General features: G+C 39.2%; 1 protein-coding gene across 1 annotated transcript; it reads right to left on the reverse strand.

The window, feature by feature from the left end:
* Nucleotides 1–631: 631 nt before the first annotated feature.
* Nucleotides 632–20675, reverse strand: STIL (STIL centriolar assembly protein; the record flags this gene model as incomplete). The annotated part of the gene is made up of 16 exons (XM_080349172.1): nt 632–1987; nt 3850–4103; nt 4720–4912; nt 6842–7067; nt 7841–8000; nt 9274–10332; nt 11138–11252; nt 12076–12185; nt 13357–13504; nt 15075–15161; nt 15276–15359; nt 16147–16394; nt 17358–17545; nt 17653–17768; nt 19435–19542; nt 20644–20675. 16 exons carry the CDS (start codon nt 20673–20675, stop codon nt 1159–1161), a joined length of 3957 nt encoding a protein of 1318 aa, XP_080205298.1. The 3' UTR covers nt 632–1158.
* Nucleotides 20676–20774: the final 99 nt, after the last annotated feature.

The following is a 20774-nucleotide window of genomic DNA, read 5'->3' on the forward strand; positions in this document are numbered from 1 at the left end:
CAATTCCAGAGCTGCTGTCTCATTCCCAAGAGCAAGAGGTCAGGACAGAGGTGTGTTACTCACAGCCCGCTCGCCCAGCCCTGGCCTCACACCCGCTGGCCATGGGCGAGTAGAACGGGCACCAGCGGGTTCTACGGCACTGGCAACACATTGTAACCACAAAAACCACCTCAACACCAAAAACGGACTGAAAGTCAGTCTTAGAAATGGAATCGCTAAATTCCTCCACATGTGGAACACTGTCCTCACAGCATTATGGAAAAAGGCTGTTTCATTAATAGACTGTAGCGCTTTATCACCAAATACTTGTTCGTTAATACAGAACAAAGTAAACTAATTATTTTTGTGCACCCACCACCCAGTATTGGAATTCTTGATGAGTTCAGTAGCAAGTGACACCTTGACATTTCCAGTTAGCCATTCTACAGCAGGACTGGGAGGTGGCATGTCTTAAATAAAGGCTACAGCAGGCAATGAAGTTTATTGTGTTTGGTTTTTTAATGGAAACTTTGACCTTTATAAGCAATATGTATTTCTCAAATAAATAGAAAACATTAAAAAATAAAGTAGTTTCAAAAGTGCTAATTCTTCCAATTTCCTTCCAAGATTTCATGATACAGAAAGTTACATGTGCCGTTTTGGCTGAATTCCAAATAATGTTATGCAAAGTAAGGCCACAGTTATACTTCCCTTCCTATCAGACACAACCCCCCACACAGTAATTCAACCATTTCAGCAAATGTCTAGAAATTAGTGCTTTAACTCTGTTACCCTGCTCTCCCACACACAGTATTGATGGCTCACAGCTGGCACAAACACGGGAAAGTCAGTGTTTTAAAAAGGAAACCGAAAAACATTTAAATAAGCATCATTGTTAAAAGGATATTAAGAGTAAGTCTTGGGCTCAAGTCGATTCACCTTTTAGATACTTTAAAACCACGCCAAACTGTAAACAAAAGTGCACACGGTGCTGCTCAGCACCGACTCAACCAGGCATTTAGGGGGCCCTGTCCCCAACCTGGGCTGAAAACTCAGTTTTATGTTGCTAAAACAGAGTGACCTCTTCAAAGACAGCTTAATCCTCGCTTCCCTGTAGTGCTTTACTCAGGGGTCTCTCTCTGAGTTGAAATAGTGGTTGCCAACCATCTCGGGGGACGTTCAGAACAACTTTGGCAACTGCCTGAGTTGTTTCACATCAAGAATGGTGCCAACAGAATTAATGCTGTTGGACTGGTTTAATGTTTCCAGGGCTGGAGTGTGAAGATTGCCAGGGAAGACTTGAATATCTCCTTCATCTTTCCTGCCAGGTTGTTCAGTGAATTCAACCCTCCCAGGTAACAATTTCAGTTTTGATTTTAAATCCTTTAAAACCTGAACTGAGTTTTCATCTGTTTCATCTGCCCTGGGAGGAAAAATTTCATTTGTAATATTTCTTAATATAGGGCTGTTCAGTTCTGGTGGAGAAGCATTAGTAGTCAGCTCTCTGCTGTGATTTTTTAGATGAATGGGAAGTCTTCCATCAATTCTTTTGGCTAATTCAGTCTGGTGGTTGAAGCCATCTGATACAGAGGTGCAGTTTCTGTCCAGCACGCTTTCGTTTTTGACAGTGCCAGAATTTCCATCTTGGACCTGCGGTTCCTCTTCATCTTCACTGCTGTCATTGCCCTGTATCAGCCCATATCGCTTCATGTACTTCTTGGTTGCAAAAGACATATTGTTTGGTGAAATTAAGCTAAGACCCACCATGTTCTTGTCCATATTTGTATGCAAGACATCTTGGAAAGAGAAATCCCCAGGAGGATTTCGGCCTGAGTGACTGAGAGAGAGTCGAGATAACTGATTTTCACTGAGATACTTGAGTGCTATAGCGTTTGCTTCCATGCTCAGATCAACAACATTAGGAGTTAAGCCACACATGCTGACGTTGGCAAATGACATATAATTTAGTCCAGGAACCACTGCTTCAGGATTTATGCAGGCTAAGATGCTGAAATAAAGCATCAAAAAGTCAGTTTAGCATTACAGGCAAAGTATACATTTCACAATATAATCTGATCATTTCATTTTGCTTGCTGTCCCATTTTTCCTTCCTTCTGAACACCACAGCTCAATCAGGCTGTTCGGTGCCACATACATTCTGCACAGAGTAAAAAGCAGCTCTCGAGTTACTCACTCCAACAGTATCCAAACACTGTGTTAGAGAATTGCTGATATTGCCGTCTGGTTCAACACTAACCACAACCCTCCTATGAAGAACCACCCACCTCTAGCAAGGTTTGGAGTTGGTTTTGTTTTTAAAGCAGGTTTGAGCTCTTGGTCTGTTCTCACTAGCGAATGTGACATTATATGTCTCTGATCATAAGACTCTAGATGCATCCAACCCCAAATTTACATCTAGATAGACAATACAAGCCCAATACCAGAACATTTCCTCTTTCCCAATGCATGCCAATGCCTGGATTTTTACAGAAACTGTGACATAGTATCAGTTTCCAGAAGCCTGCAAGGTTCTAGTTTTCAAAGGCATCCTTCATTCATTCTGTTGCTCGCTACACTGATTTCTTGTATACATTAGGTATTTCAAGACTGAAAGGACAAGCTCTGGTACACTGGTAGCGGTTATAAACCAGTGCATTTAGTACACGTGTCATACACTAGTTCATAAACCTCACGTTTAAACCTCAAACTCCTCACATTGAGAGTGAAGAGTTGTTCTATTTCAACCTGAGCACAAATTCGGAAGTTTTCTTAGGGAGAGCAAACTCTGGGCTCAGATGAACAACCACTGACTACGCTGTGGAGCTGCACTGTTGTTTACTCCTCTGCTGAGCTGCAGACCTTTTCTCAGAATTGTTTATCAGTCATGGAGGTGGCAGAAGGAAGAATCCCACCCTGCTCTCCAAGTTGGAAGAAAAAACCCCAAGAATTACAGTTTTGTCTTATCTTTTCACTTATTAGAGTATTATTGACATTAGAAGGACGCTGACAGACTCTCCAGTCAGGAAGGCAGCCTAGAAATTCCAGAAAAATGCCTAATGAAATCAAATGAAGAGGAGAGAAAAGAGCTTAGGAACTGTATGATTGGAAACAGCTTTTGATAAATAGCTGAAGACAAATTAGGAGATGGTTAATTTATTTTTCTATCTAACAGTTATATACTAGTATCAAGAAGCCAATAAGGATGGAAGTGAAGTTGTACCAGGCAGTCAGGCTATGGCTAAGCAGCTACATAAGTAAATTCCTGGGCCTCAAACACCTTATTCAGAAATTACTTCTGCTCCTTCTTCTGTTTAATCAAGGCTGTTTCCCCTCCCCAGCCACTGAAGCCTCCCTGTTTCAGACCAAGGCACTCACAATAACAAGCGATTACATAGAACCAGTCTTGATTATGCATCAAAACCAAGATAACAATTTAATTTTTAGTGGTGAAGCACAAGACAAGGGTTAAGAAGCAGTGACAAAATATATAGCTGCTTAACGTTCAGCCTCAAGTCCAGTGTTTCTCTGGAATACTTTGACATAGCCCAAAGGATTGAAATTACTCAAGCAGCTTCATTATTATTGTAGGGAATTTCGTGTTACTGCAAGCACAGTGCTTTAAGAATCACCAGATGCTCAAACAGCTAGAGCTATTTGTGTTGTATTTAAATAATCTGAGTTTTGCTAGCAGAGCTCTTAAACCTATCTGAAATACCCATAGCACGAGCCAGCGTTTCATCTTTGCAAGAAACATGGATCAAGTTGCCAAGGGCCCAGTGGCACTGAACACAGTTCCTTCTCTTTGCTCGTTGAGCCCTCTTAATTTTTGGTTGGATCTACAAATTGCCACTCAAAACCACCACTATTTACCTGGCATTCTCCACTTTGTGCGTATCCTTCTTCATTTTGCCAGGTGCGTCAATCATCACACCAAGACTCTTCAGCTGTTTGAGTGTAGCACTAATCACACTCTCTTTATCCACCACTCCAGTGTCAGTCTCTGAAGCTGTTTCTGTTGTATCATCAATATCCTGATGCTCAGGACAATCATCATTAGTGAATCTTGATTCTACAGGCAAGTGATCTTGCTCTTCCGAGGACTTTAAGAGTTGGTTTACTTGGCCCTGCAGAAAAAGGGAGCAGGGGAGAGACCACATAGACAAAACCATCATGACATGCAGGAGGTGGCAAAACCCAAAATCCTGGTTTATTCTTGTACAATTTAATTTATCTATCACTAGATAGGTTAACAGCTTATTCTTACAAAGAAGTCAAATTCAGATTCAGTTCAGATACAGTCACGTAAATTCACAGCAGTGTAGTCAAACACTGGAATATCTTGCATCTCAAGCTTTTTGTAAGAGTCCATTCTGAATTTAAACACATGACAAACTGATATTATTCAAGATTAAAGTACTTGCACTTTAAGGGATTTGGAGGTAAAATGCTGTGCTATTTTAAAGGGCATTAATTTGGGAAGCTACCAATTGACATTTATCTTTGAACTAAATAATTATTCTTTATTAGACAGCAGACAGTAGTTCGTGTATGCATGGAAGAGTGAAGAATAGAATACCCACTTAAGAACCACCACAAACTAGGAACTTTTCTGTAGAACACAACACGTGAACTTGAAAACCACACGCAACTTTCATTCATGCCAATACCACATCACAGCTTCAGCAATGTGCTGCTTTGACTGTCGTATTCAGTGAAGACAATCAAATATACATGAATTACCAGTAAGTCCTGGTAAAGTTTCTGATCCTCTGACGGGTGCCGAGGCAGCAATGAGGTGGGTGGCTCTGAGTTTTGCTCACTTGTTGCCACCACATGGTTGCAGGCTCCCTCTGTTGGGTCTTTCTGTAAAGACACATTAGGACTTTCTTCCGAGGATGAACTATGAACAAGTGCTTGGGAAACATTTCCATTTCTGAAAGAGAACACCAAGATAGATAGATACTTCCTTGGAACAGAAAAAGCACAAGTATCACTATGTGTATCTGATCTTTTCATGAACACCAGGAGAGGAGAAAAAATGAGTACTGGAAACAGATCCTAATATTTATTGGTTTGTCTACTACTTGACACTTTGCTCCTTTCTGCAGTCGTTTTCTTTCAAAAGGCACTTGAGGACTGAGGAAATACAACTTACAGCATGGAACTACAACAGCCTATTTTTTCAGAATATGATTTGACTGTGGCGATGGCTTCTCTGGACCAGACAAAACTCAATAACACTCTAGGACTTAACCTTAAAGCAGATTAAATTAAAGTTATTAACAACTCGGAGTTTGTCTTATGTTTCAGCATTTCTATGGCCACTGAAAAGCCTTTAGGAGTAAGTGTCTTCCATATGTTTTGAAACATGACTTATTCAAAAAGCCATTTTTACCAAGCTAAGTGATAAAGCGTTTTTAAACTGCCACAGGAATCTCGTTAAAAACTTCTTAAAGATACTGTTGCAAGCACGCACATACACAATGCACACTGTGTATCACTGACTGAGAACAAACACCTAGTTGAAATATTTCTCAATAGCAGAATGAATAGCTGAATGAAGAAACAATCTCTCCTGAAGTCTCCAGATAAAAGGGGGTACATATTATAGAATGAGTTACAACGCGATGCTCTGCGTCCCCTTCAGCGAGCTGCTGTGTGCATTGTGTAAATCTTTTGAGACCAGACCTATTGATAGTACTACCAGCCCAAGGAGATCCCTAAGTGGCCATCCTCCTCCCCTCCTCAGGAGACAAGTATAAGATAAAGGAATTTCAGAACTCAACTGATCAATCGCCTGTGTTGAAAGCGCTAAGATTTCAATCACATGACATAGCAGATAGACAATGTAGGTTATCAGTTACTGTTCCACTAGCAATTATTCTTCATTCCCAAAATGTTCCCTTCCTCCTCCAAGAGATCTGGGTGGTGCTTTACATTCTTACTGTAAGATACTTACACAGCTATCTTAAAGGTTTATGAATCTAAGTTGTGGAGAATCCTAAGATGGCATCTCTCTAAAATATAACATTCAAATGACTGATTTGAATCAGTAACACTTAGGGTAGCAGAATATGTTTGCAGATAATACTTTTATCAAGGACAAAGAATATTTAAGTTATAGCTTAATTATCATCATCTTTCCCAATTTAGAAACCTAATTTAGCTGGAAGGGTATTCCCCCTCCTTTGGCTTTTTATACTTAGAGAATACTAGATCATTCAAAATGCTAAACTGTTGAGCTATTCACTATGTAAAAATAATATCCACATAGATAATTACAAATATCTTTAAATCGTTTCCCAAACTAGTCTGAGATTAGTCGTTGCACTATAAAAAATACGATCTTAAAAATAATTTAATTAACAGCAGTGAATTGATACCTGCATTCACTACACACCAAGTAATTAGGTGTAAAACATACAGAGATTCAGGGAACAGTCATAAACCCCTTGTCCTAAGCCCCTCAGAATTGAAAGGGTTCTGAATGCTGACAGGGAAAAGCCTCTGTAGGAAAACAACTGGCTCCAGCAGCATTCCCTTTCCCCCTCCGGATTTAAGGTAAGAAAGGAAGTGTTGCCAACACTCTACATATTTTCCAAGTAAAAGGCTTTTGCCATCAGCTACTGCTGATAGGTAAACTAGCTAAACGTGCAACACTGATAAACGCAGACTCTAAAGGCAACTGTGTTTTGGTGAGCTGTACAGTTCGATGTATAATTAAAGAAGGGAAAGAACACAATAACTGAAGTCAGGTGGCTATTTATAATTCCTGAAAAAAGAAAAAAAGAAGTATGAAAGTAGTAACTTATGAAAGGTAGTTCAGCATATTACGTGAACAGAAGATATTCTGGTTACTTACTGGAGGGTGTTCTGGTTAGTTCCTCCTTCCACAAGATGAACACTGTCTACAAAGCTGGGCATGTCAACCACCTTTAAGGAAGAAGCAATACTTGTATTACTTGCATCTTGTTCAGCATTAATTGAAATGCTTATGTCTTCCTTAGAAATCTCTTCATCCTCTTTTTTTCCGTGCGATACGGAGTCGTCTTGTTTTTCTGCGGCTGTATTCCAAAATAAGCTAGCACCTAGAAGAGAATGAGAGATTTACCCATTTAAGGAAAGTCATTACTATCTTCTGAGACCCTTTGGCATTTTAAAGCTAGGAGTCATTTCCTTACATTCACATTTTTTCACCATTTTAAAAGTTATTGAGGGTTTTGAACAGCTAAAAGTTGCCAAAACACCATTCGAATCCTAATTTCTGCCAAAGCATCCTTGATGAAAATAAATGGTTGTATTAAAGCATTTCAATGCATTGACCTTGAGCCAGTTTGAAAATTTCCTCCAGACTAACCACAGTATTTCCATGGATTTAACAGAAACCAATATGGTAATATGTAACTTTACAGACACAGCTGCCTAACTTGCTAAAATTAAAGCAAATACAGTTTCCTCTCCATGCATGTAAATGCACAACTTACAAAAAGCATCAATAATGTATTTAACAGAACAGCAGATGGGACAGAAGCTATTGCTTTTCAAAACAACACATTCATTCAAGAAAAGATGTGGATTTTTTCTTGCAATAAGGCACAATTTAAAATAGAAGACCTTGCTAAAGCTATTTTTAAAATAATTCTTTCAGTGATGGCAATCACTGCCATTGCAGCCCAAAGACAAAAACCACCTCCAGCCTAAACTTCCATATAACACCTAGAGAACCTGGCTGCTTATTGTATCCAAGTGCACGCTTGTATGTGTTCGGCATTTCTGCAAAATATTCCCTCCGTGCCCAAATAAATCACAGAAATCTCCAGAAAAAGTGATGTCGGTCTGTTTTTAAAGAATAAAGCGTTACCTGTGCTCACTGCAATGCTCACACTTCTCCTCGTGTGCGAAGCCGGTGAGGACTGTGTTTCCATAGAAACAAGGTCCCCTTGCTCCCCAGGCTGTGGAGCATTTGCAGCTGGGCCAGAGGAACCCGCCTGACAAGCCTGAGCTTCCAATAAGCGTTGGATCTGTAACGGTTATCAAAAAGTTAGAATTTGTACAATAAAATATAAAGTATAACAGGCAGAAGTGAATCATTAAATTAGGCTTCTCTGAGATCTGGATTCAAATCAAGGTTGCATTGCCACAGAAGTCTGATAACCTTCCAGTTCCCAGCAGTGCATGCAGCATAAATCAAAACATCAGTTTTGATGTTGGCAGAGCTAGCAAAGATGAGCTTTTAAGCACGCTGGCAGAACTACACCAAGACAACTTGAGTAAAGCCTATTTGCAGTACATTTGTTGGAAGTATTCTCTGTCCCTTTCATTCATATACAAAGCCTATTACCGACTTACCAGCCAAGCATTTATATGCCAACTGTCCCTACACCATGTTAAACCAACTTTATGTTAATTACAAAATGAAGCACTTAAATGAATACATTACGGTTGCCCAGTCTTCACTGTAGTATTTGGATCTACCTTGTTCACCGATTAGTTCACAGCTCCATGGAGAAATATCATAACAGTGAAGTCTGCATTAACACAATAACGGAAGGTTTCTGCCTCTCATGCACAACCCACGCTTTGAGAGCTTGATTTGAACTATATCTAAAGCATATTTCAGTGGGAAAAATATGTATTGTGAGCAACTTTCCTATTCCTATTATTCATCACCAGCAGCAAAATTGAAACTCTGGCAGTATAAGTCAAAAGGCCGATATTTTGAAGAAAATTTGGTATCAAAACAGAACTTTGCAAGACCACCGAAGCCTAATGTCCAGTACAGCAACAAACACTTGGCGAACACTGCCAGTCTGCTGCAGGCAATGGAATTTCCAAAAGCAACAGTCTCAACAGCTCAGGAAGCTGCAGGTTTGAAGGTTGGCAAAGCAACACAAGACATTCTGTGCTTCACCTGTACACTTACAGCAATTCCAAAGTCTATAGCCTATGCAGTGATTTTTTTATGTAGACAAGAATATATATGGGAAAGCATTTATACAGAAGTTATATTGGCTTGCATTATAAAACAGTCTGCAAAAAGGGAAACCTTGATGTTATGGAAATACAATAAAAATAAATGCAAAATTGAATTAGGCAAGAGTCAAATAGTTTTCATTTAAGGGACACCAATTAACAGACCTAATCAGGACCCCTCTCTATCTGCAAACTGCAGCTGGCACAACAGGCTCTTGTTCTAACAAGGACAGACAACAGTTAAGTTAATTCCTTTGGCAGGGGAACTATCAAAGCATAATCACTACGAGGGCAGAGGAGAAAGCTGCCATTTCCACAGACCTGAGCTTGAAGTAATTTGAGTTGTCTGTCTTGTTCGGTAAGAACCCGGTACGCATCTGGAGATAATCCCATCATTCCGTTATCTGATCCCGCTTTAGAAGCAGAGACGTGCATGCACGGTGAGTGGGCCGCACAGAACTGCGGACTAGAGGGGCTTGCACTTGAAGGCAGTCTTATTGCAGGTGATAAGCTATTGTCGAGAGAACAGTTCCCTGTTTGCCCATGATATCTCGCGCTTACAGGGCTGCTTGTGGTATATCCTGGATTGCAGCAAATATTTGGGCAAACGATATTTTGATGGAGCAGCGTACATGGATTCTGTTGAGCCATCTCTGATTGGATTTCCGCTCCATGTTTGGGGCTCATTTGACCAATTCCTTGCCATGAGTTTATGGGATTATATTGGACTGAAGCAGGATACTGACAGTTGCATGCCCTGGCTGGACAACATGGTGGCACCTGAACCGGCACCTGCAGTTCTGGGGGTCTTCTGCAGCTCTGTGGTGAAAAAGCAGAGGTGTGGAGGACTGGCTGAGCAACAGCAGGAAGCTGCTTAGAACCAGATATCGATGTTCTTCTAATTGGAGGCTCTCCCTGCTGTGTGACTCCATTGGGATTTAATACAAGTCTTTCTGATGGCTTTCTGGGGTGATGTACAGAGGTATCTGGGGAAGACCCACTACAAGGGGTTGAAGGAGAAGAAGACCTGGAACTTTTTCTCGACTGCAGGCAAGCTTTCTTACAGTGCAACTGTTGCTGTGGGAGAGCTTGCTTTCCTCTGGAAGGCCGTGAAGTTGGAATTTTCTGGCTTAAATTATTTGGTAATTGCCTCAAAGAGGGATCTCCTGTATTAGCAGAAAAGTTTTGCTTGTCTTCAGAGTGCTGTGTGGGGTAATATGTCGATCCCAAGCACCATTTCTTTAGAATAGGCTGATGTTGCACTGAGGGTAGACTTTTAGCACTTGAAGTCCCCATAGGCTTAGATGGTTGTCCTAATTCTATGAAACTCCCATCCATAACAAGTGACAGTTCAGGAACCGAAGGAAAGATCCTGGTAACCTGAAGGGACAATTACACAAACAAGTTTAAGATCATTTTAAAACGTTGTCCTTCAGCCCTTCACATGCAGAATTTCATCAAAGAAAATGTTTTCATTTAAAATCAATATAGACCCTTGCGAGTTCTGAACTAACTACACATTGACCACTTTTCTAAAAACTGGAGAATCTGGATACAGAAAAAGCAGCAAGATCTCTAGTATCATTCTTAAAAGACAAAATTGCTTTCATAAGGCATAACAGTCATGTCTACCAAATGAATGCTCCATGTCATCCTGGAGCACATTTCACAGTATGGATCTTTCCCCCTCAAGAAGTGGACCACATGTTCTCTCTTACTTTTCTTAGACCCACAAGGTAGGTGCAACAGATCAGATTTTATCATCCACAACTGCCACACTCTTCTAGACTTGTACTGTATGAGGGCTGCTATTTTATTATATTTGTATATGCTGCAATAAAAAGGACGCACCATCAGATCTTTATTTCATTTATACAGAATACACGATAAAGAGTTTGCTGCATCTATTTTTGCCTCAGACACCACAACTCTTCCAATGTAATGGTAGCAAGATTCCCAAAGTAGAACCTATTCTCTCTGTTCCCAGATCCTACCATACACAGGAATTAAAGTGTCTATAATACTGGAAAAAAAGGCAGGTTAACTAGAGCAGGAGTTAGGACTCTTGGTCCATTTCTTCAGTCCTGTTTTGCCCTGCTACTATTTTAAGACAGGAGCTTTTGACTCTCCAGTCCCATCACAATGAGTTTTGGTGCTCTAAGTGTCACATTATTTACTTAGTTACCTGTTGGCTCACTGGGTGAGGACTTGGAATTGGTCTGGGGGATAAATCCTCATCTTCTACACCAGAGTCATGATCACTTGCTGACAACTTGCTGGGTGAACAGCCTTGGGAAGGACTAAAACCAACCAAAAAAATCAAAGTAAAAATGTTTGCTTGTCAGATTTGTTCACAGTAACATGAATCTTCATATTTTTCACTATGCCATCTACAGTGCAATACGAGTATCATTTTTTCAAGAAGCAGTTGCTATACATCTCCTCCCTGATTAGTCAAGGAGTTCATACAGCAAATATTTTTAAGTTCAAACAGTGAAAATTCAAATGCTGCTTTTGGGCAAAAAGATAGTAACCTTCTCTCAAACATACACACCTCTTAAGTGACACTCTAACAGTAAAATACTGATTTATATTTGAAAGATAAGGAGTGCTACAGTAAAGACTGCATCATTGTTTAACAGAAAATAAAGGTCATCTTATATTCATAGATAATTTGATTGATAACTCAGGTTCTTAAAAATCCCCAAATTTCAACCTATCCAGGTCTCACAGCTCTGAAACATCAGAAGGAAAAAGGAATTTCTACCAATTTCAGTAGATTTCAATGAGAGATTTGCTTCAAAAGGCAGATCTCACATAAAGCTTCACACAGTGAACCAATCTCCATCAGCAATGAAGCCTTTTTAGAACGATGAACTGTATAAATTACAACCAGCAGTATCAAGAGTAGAACTATGAGTAGTTTCTCTTGGAGTTTGGTCAGCTTGACCATCTGATTTGAAGAATATTAGCTCTAGGAATAAACAAAAGCACATATGCAGATTTGAATGCAATAAAATCACTGTACGCACAGCTAAACTGACACCTGGCACAGCAGAGGCCAAAACCCCTCATCTAATAAAGATTTCATTGTTGCATATGGATGACATCTGAAAGGTTTACCTTCTGATAGGAAGTTTCTCGCAAACTCTGCTGAAGAACTCCGTTTCTGCATTTTGGTTTTCTGCACTCAACTCAAATTGGATAGGGCTCTTGTCTGAAGGTTCAACATTCTGGAATGGAATTTTCTATCTATTAAAACTTCCAACTTTTAATCACTGAGGCACTACTCACAAAAAAATAGTTTTAAAGACATTTATATCTGATTATTTGCTGCTTGTCCTCCACTTTCAATTCTCAATTCTTTCACCACTACAAGGAGGGAGGCAACTTCCCTTCCTGTTTAACACTGTTCCCCCTGTTACTCTGTAAAGTAATTGGGCTAATTATAGCCATGAGCAGATGCTTCCTTGCTGTAACTGCTTAGATACTTTTCCACAAGCCTTCACCACCATAGGAAACAGCAACTGTTCCTCTAGTGTTTCACACACCACAGCGGGGCAAGTCCTGGAGACAACTGAAGTGAGTCTGTGTTAAGAGACTTGTCATCTTGAGAAAAATAAGCTGTGCCCAGGCCAAAGGTGGAAGGCTGCCCCGAACAGGGAAATTTAATTGGAAAGAGAACAGCACAGGACACACGTTACACTGGCTGCTACTCTACCAGAGCATAGGAGCATATATAACAGTTCAACTTTAGGTTCTGCACAAGCCTAGGAAAACATATAAGGAGCTGAGATTTCCTAGAATTTCCTCAAACCTTATTAGTTATCTTCCAGACACTGTATCATTAAATTCTTTCAAGGAGTTACTTTGCACAGAGATAAAATTGTTCCTGCTTTGTTACTGTAATGCAGCAAGAGATCTGCAGATTAGTAGCCACTGAATTGCATGGCATTTAACTTCAGGCAAAGCACAAGTTACCCAGCTTTGCCCTCCAGAAAGCACCGATATATATCACCCATAGCAGTTGTTAGACGTGTCCAGCACGCACATAGAACACCAGATTAACAAATGCTATAGGAAATTAGAATCTCTGCTCATAAAGCCAAAAGGCCACTAGTAAGAAGGAGCACTAAGCAGGTCAAGCACAGCACGCTACATTTTAAAAGACAGATTCTTAATGTTCTTAGAAAAGCGAGCAGCTGCTGACTTTAGAGGTCATCTCTCAATTCGAGATACAAACTCTGAATTTGCAGTAATCACTGCAAAAAGGCTGCTTTCTAGAACCACATCATTTTCAAATGCTGCAATTCAATTTGGGTCACATTATAGTGATGCCCTGTATATGTACTTAGACTAAAAGTCAAATCTTAAAGTGATGCGGTAGGAAACCAAGGCACCTACTTTGTAGAGGTGTACTGTTTCACTGCAAGTTAAGATCTGAAATCCTAGTTCAGTCTGTCCACTGCATGGAACACACTCATAAAACTCCGGTTCCTTGTGTGTCAATGAATAAAGCACAATAAGAAAACTCTCAGATTCCGAAAAAACCCTAAAATAGAAACAAAATGCATCTTAAAAAAACAAAGCAAAAAACAAACAAACCTTAAGAAACAGGAAGAAGGCCCTTAGTTTCTCAATATACTCAGCAAACTGCCACGTGGTTCAGCAAATTGGTGAATCAGTGCATTTTGAGTGGTGCTCGACAGATGGGACTTAGGGCTGATGATGCCACATGAAAGGATCAAAACAAAGTAGAGAAATGGGAACAATTCATCTATTCACTAGTTCAAACCTTTAGGATCACTTAGTACGTTGAATTCCAGGAAGGCTTCAATCATACCACAGAAGAAAAAAAAGCTGTAAAAATTGAAGCCATATTCTAAAGACAGTGTTTCAGTTATCACTAAATATTCCAAAAATGCTCATTAGTAACAAGATTTTTTTTTTTTTAAGAGAAATTACATTCAAGTTTTGTCTACAGGCAAAGAACAGTAAGGAAAAACAGTCTACATGTAACACAAAAGATCAAGGATAATGAAAATATTGTGCATTTCCAGGAAAATGTAGTACTGCTTGCAGAACAATTTTTCATTTGATAGCACTTGTAAAGCACTTGTTGGAAAGGGAGGTATGTGTGTATTTGGTTGGGGTTTTTTTGAGTAACACATGAGATAAAGAAAGCAGGGAGAACAAGGTGTCTGAAAAATACATTCACACACAATTTTAGGAGTTACAAATGCTTGATACGCAGATTAAACAGTCAATCTGCAGAGGTTAATTCTGTTTGCACGGTTCATCAAATCTGTCTAATCCATTTCCAAGATGGAATCAGCAAAAGTTAATGAGTCAAGCATCTAACTTGCCTATCTAATAATCTAACTGGGCTCTTATCTGTATTTGGGCATAATTAACTTAAGGTAAAACAGACTATTCTGTCATTATGTAATAAAAGCATATTTGATGATTTAAAAGTAAGTGTGGTCGAGCAGATGCCTACAGTATATTTTAAAGTTTTATCTACCTGAAGAGCAGTTTTAAACTATAAACACCTGAACTCCATCCCACCTTCCCTATAAATAGAACTTAGCAAATCCTGCAAGTGAAAAGATGTAGAGAATGAGCAATGAGTATCTACTAACACCGCAATTAAAAAATCAGAACGCAAAAAACTATACAAGCAGAATATTTAGCAGGAAGTCACAACAAGAGAGTATTAGCTGCAAATCAATATGCTTCAATATGTTGGTCAGATGAGGAGAAAGCCTATGTCAAATAAAACACCCATAAGTAAAGTTCAAAACCCCACCACTATTTAAACTAGTGTTTTCTGCTTGCTGGCCCTTCTTTAAACTAAAATGCAGTCACCTTAATAATATTAATGTTTATCCTCTTCTGTCTTTGAGATATCAGCCCAGCTTTCTAACACTTCAGTCATCAAAAAATTGTGAGGCAGAAGTTAAAACCAGAAAGAACAATTAAAACAGGTAGCCCCATATCCTACATGAATCACAGAATTTCCTCAAATACGTTTAAAAGGAGACCATGTTGCCATACATTTCTGTGGAATGCATTTTTAGGCAGCCAGTAGCTTCTATGTTTCGTGGACAAACGTGACTTGCCTTTCTTGAATTGAAGAACTGAATAAATATCGCAAGCAACAGGCCCAGACTTGAGGACTACAGATATGAGTAACTCCACTCAGCCAGCTAGAAGTAAGAAGAAACATCCAATTAGAGACAGTTCGGTTTCCACTATATAATCCACCAAATACATCCCAGATCAATATGTATTAATCTGTACAAACAGAGACAAACACTTACACTCCAACTAACGGCAGAGCATAAGCCTTGGGATCAGACTCGAGCAGCAAAAGCAATTTCCGTGTCTGGTCCATAGTAAGGTAGCTGAAACAAAGCAGAAGTTTTTTGGTTTTTATTATTTTGGAAGTTAATCTTTCAGAATAATCACAAAGAGATAAATACAAGTTTAGAAAATACTGTAAGAAATTCAGAAAAAAAAAACCCAAACCCATTCTTCCTTCATAACTACAGCAATTAATCAGCTTTTCATCCATTCCCTGTGTATCAAAGAATTATCAAGGACCATATTCGCTTAGTATCATGGTAGTCACAACAAATCCAGAATTGCAAGTCATGTTAAATTTGAAGAGTAATTTTCTGAGAGGCATTCACAAGGTCCAAATAAGATGACATTCAGTTGCTTCAAATTATTGCTTTGATCTACCTTTAGTTCATCCCACTCACTCAGCTATCAGTCAGGATGATGATTCCCCAATAGCATCTTATAAGCACAATTAAAGGAAAAAGCTTTGACTTGCATTCATCTGATTTTCATTCTAGAGCCAGCGTTGACATTGTTTAAAATGCTCAATGCTGTTTATAGTCATTATGTTAACTAGAGATGTGTCCCCCTACCCCAGTGGAAGATCCTTCTACTCAAGTTAAAATCAAGAACTCCTCCTGAACTAGTTCAGATTTTTGCTCCACCCCATTTCCTGTTTCTTGTTTATGGCGTTTTAAATTTTTCCAAGTCCAAGAAGTTATCTTATTTTTATGCCAGTTATTTAACTAAAAAGCAAAGCACTGGGTGAGATCTTGCCCACCTACCTGCTTTAGGAATTACAACAAACTGCCCAGTAACTTTGGTATTTTTAGCATCACCTTTACTCACCCACATTTATAAGTTCCTTGAACCTGTGCAATATTCATAGGACTGTTCAAATTTCTTGCTAGGGCTGTGGGAATAATTGGGACAGACTTCACAGGGGTGTATTCCAAGATATTTGCTGCAGTAATAGAAGCCCAGTGAAAACTGAAATGTAGATTATCCAGGTTTTCTGTGAATACAACGTGAGCTCTAACAGTGAGTAGCTTAGAAAGATCCAGTGATTCTTTACTGCACAGACTGCGCTGCAGACCCTAGAAGTTGGGAAAAGAGAAGGTTCAAATACACGATATTGTTTTCGTATAACTACCATGATTCAAGTTGTATTACACTAGAAACTCGAATCATTATCACAGCTACTGCTGCAGTAGGCCCTGTATAAAAAGCTGTTAACCCAGGTCTCTAAAGCTTGTGGTTATACTGAATACAATTAATAACATAAAATACACTTGAAATTAAGCCGTGCATATCTTAGCATTGCTTTATATTAAAAAAAACCCCTGAGATTACTTAAATTCTATGAAAATCAATAAAAGAATAGGCAACTAGAAGGTTCAAGATGATCTGTCAAAGCTTTTTTTGCTTGTATTCAGGAAATTTATATTTTAACATGTGGAGGTATCATTATGAGAAAGTCTATATGTGAAGTAAGCATTATTTGTATATATACACAAATACACATATCTATGGGCAAAAAGGTGTGTTTACCAGATTATATATCTGCAACAGAGTACACCAGCACATGTTTCAGCTACAACTAACATATATAGACTTGACATGCTTTCTTGCAAGTCACTTGCCTAACAATACCTTTTTTTAATCAACAATCATAGAAATATTGCAACTCATTCATGACAGATTTGAAAGATAAAGCTTTTTTTTCCGCTTTTAAATAAGTTTGCTGCAATCACTGTTGTCCTGCTGGTTTTGGTGGTCAGACCAGCTGAACAACTTTGGTCAGACAGCAAGATTTTAGTCCAAGACTAAAGACTATGTGATCCTTAAACACTTGCAAAAGCTAACTATAATAGTTTCTGATACATTTTTCAATGACACTTGAGCAGCACATTTCACATGACCAACTAAATAGTTTTGCCACAGCCACAACTTTGCTGTATTTGAAATTTATGGCAGTTGGAAATCAAGCCCTGTGCATAGTCCAGCATCCTTCCTAGAAGACAACTTATTAAGAGACTCCAAAGTTGCCCAGAGCCTACCTCGAAAGCCAAGCTGATATCTTCAGCAGTGTGCACTATAATATTATCAGCAGAAGGTTCCCAGGCATTGACTGTACATGGAATCAAAAAGTCTCCAGGAAGAAACGCCGTTGGAATTTTGCCTGATCCACCAGCAACTTCTCGACCAGGATCAAAACGGTCTATTGCCAGCATTACACTTTCCCCATCTTCGAAATAAATAAATGAAGTTAGTCCAAGAGCAATAACTCGGGCTCCTTGATAAGAGCCTACTCAACCAACCAACATTGTCTGTCGACCTGACGTTCAAAGTTACCTTCAGCTACTGCAAGAGTCCCAAGCAAAAAACAGGAAAAGAGTTTCTTTTCATTCTGCTTGGCATGGCGATAGGCAAGTCGTAAGGTTTTCTCTGTCATAGATAACTTCGGGTTTCTAAAGAGACAATAAGCAAGTTTAAGTTTAATGGTTTTTTTTTTTTTTTAAAGTATTTATTATATTGGAATAGCTTCCAGAATATTTTTTTGTCCTTTAAAAAAAATATACAGAAACAGCCCAAAGCCCTAACCAAGAAAAAGGTAAAAATTAACAACATGGTATAAAATGTCACTGGAATTTTAGCTCATGTTCTGAGCATTGCCCCAACTATTCATATTCAAGAATGCCACATTTTAACTAGAACAGCTCCTCGGAATGCTCTGTATTATCATCTCAACATGAATATTTTGGCTTGACCAGTATAACAAACCAGCATCAGAGGGAAAACATTTTTTCCTGTGGAGAATAAATAACAAGGAGAGAGAAGAGCTTTTTTCTATGGAGAATAAGTAAAAAGGAGAGAAAAGCTTTTCCATCGGAAGGTCAACATCGTCACAAGGGTCAGGGTTGAACATGAGTGAATTATTTTAATAGAAGGTGGGAAAAGTTAGAAACACTAAAACCAAAACACAGAACATTTTAAAAGTCTGCTAAGTTTAAAGAGAATTATAGGCCAAAAAGCTTAACTAATTTTAGCACGTTGCTCTCATTTTAGCACATTTAGCACTCTCATTTAGTGTGGATACTTAAAGCAGCAGCAGACTGGGCTCAATGCTACAAGAAGGCAGGAATAGAGAAAGATTAGGTAACTATAAAATCACTATTTAGTAAAAAAAGCTAGTCGGTTTGGAGTCTAGGGCAGTCAATACATCAATATTATTTTAGCTTGAGATAGCGTATATGATTCTGACTTGGAAAGAGGTCAAAGTTGAAAGTGAAGCTGGTGGTTTATGTGAATACTGTGATGACGGCTCATACCCTACCTGCTTAAGATTAACTAAGTGAAGTGCCTTCATCAAAATAAAAGTAATTGCTTTTAAACTTTACTAAAACTTGAAGGTTTTCATTTGAACCCAAAGAGCACTATGTGGCAAGGACAAGTAGAGGCCCCTCTGACCTGCATGTAAGGGCTGTTCAACCTTATATGCACATAAGTGCATATACTTGCTCATATACTTGCTTTAATAACTACAGTAAGATTTTTATAACATCTATATAAAAATTAACCAGTTAAGTAATAAGGATCATTTTTACCCTCCCTTTGTTTTACAAGTCAGCTCGGGACCATATTGTCCTAGAAATTCACAGGTGCTTCAGATTTGCCTCCAGACTCATTCTAAACAAAAACACATCAGAGCTCCCAGCATTTTAATCCAGATTCCTGAAGCAAGCAAAACATGTAAAGTTTTACTGGAATCTGCTACATGTTTGTCAAAAATATTTTTTTCCTCTGTAAATATTTAGAGACAAGGAAAAACATGTTAAAGAAAACTACAGGTACACAGTTATTTTACACCTTTCCACATGAGAAGGGAACTGAAAGAAACTGTAAGTTACTCTAGACTGAGGCAAGTCCAACCTGCTTGGCTGGGATACAGCACAGAAAGGGAAATCCTCAAGTCTTTCGAATGAAAATCCCTTTACCCTTACAATGAACACACCAGTTGTTTTATTTTCCTTTGAGCCTTATCATACACTAGACTCAAAAGATAAAACGAGGCTTTGAATCACATAATTCAGGATTTATTTTAACCTTTAGTAGCTTAAAAAAGGTTATTCCTACCTGTAATAGGCAATATGTGAACCAATGACATCACCCATAGGGACCGGGTCCCAAAGTGCACACTTGGACAGAGGGAAACTGAAAGGGACCATCCTTTCAGCAAAAAATCTAGGGAGATGACAGAGATATGAAAGGAAAATGCATTAAGCTTAGTACTTTAAAGTAGCATTTATAAGAACAAAGGAGTAACACTGTAACAAAACCAACAAATAACATACATAAACTGTTGGTACTTTTTTTGTGTTTCAAGCCTAGGACAATCAAGCAGAAACTTTGTCCTGTGAAGTTGTCAAGGATACGAACTAAAGTCAACACATAAATTTAATTCTCCACCTGACAGTTCCTTCATGTAACTTTGGAAGATGCGTAGACCAAAAATACAAGTTTGCAGATAAAGCTCAAGAAAAAAACACTCTGGTTACCTTGTAGGAAAGAAAAATGTCATAAATCATTAGAAACTTCCATGGCATCCAGAAAATCTTGATTTAGCAAACTTAACATTAGATCAGCTTCCAAAAACCCTGTTTTAGTGACTTTTTAAAGTCAGCATTAAATTCACCTAAGCTTGGAAGATTTCTGAGATAAAGCGTTGGCTGGACTCAAATAATACAGCACAAAATTTTCAATCAGACTTCAAAGAGGCTTGAAGAAATTAGTATACAATCATGTAAACTTACTTACACAAACAGAATTACAGTCGTTGCCCGAACCAAGTATGTTAAGTAAAATACAAAACCTTTGACAGTCCACATCATTTGGCAAATATCTCAACATTTTCTAACAAATAAGAACTTCCTTTGTAGGTATCTGAAGCGTTAAACTTTGCCAAGATTCTTCACATTTCCTTAAGTTCTCAGGAAATAACTGTGCTTTTAAGGCGTCCCTCTAAGCAACTCACCGACCTCTCATGTTTCCAGCGAAAGTTAATTGATTCTCATTAAGAGCCTAATGTCCATGAAAGTAAGTCCCTCCTTTAAGCTTGTAAAAGGCGAAGCTTTTTTAAAGCCTCACTGTTTTCACTAGTTTTTGGCAAGCACGGATTACAAACACACGTCCCCCCCCCCCGCCCCCCCATAGCTCTTCATAACCAGAGCGGCGCCGGCCCCAGCGTGTTCCCAAGGGGCCGGGGCCCCGCTCCACCTCCCGCCCCTCGCTCGCGGAGGTAAAGCGGACCCTCCCAGGGCACCTTCCCCGACGGGAAGCGGGTACCTCGGGTCCGGCCCGGGCAGAATGGGATCCATGCGAGGCGGCCGCAGCTTCGTCCCCTCCTCTTGTCCCCGCCGCGGGGCACCGGTGTGGGGCAGCTCTCGGGCGCGGGGCCTGCCCGCCGCAGCCCCTCC

Source organism: Nesoenas mayeri (genome assembly GCF_963082525.1).
Source record: "Nesoenas mayeri genome assembly, chromosome: 8".
In the NCBI taxonomy this organism is placed as follows: domain Eukaryota; kingdom Metazoa; phylum Chordata; class Aves; order Columbiformes; family Columbidae; genus Nesoenas; species Nesoenas mayeri.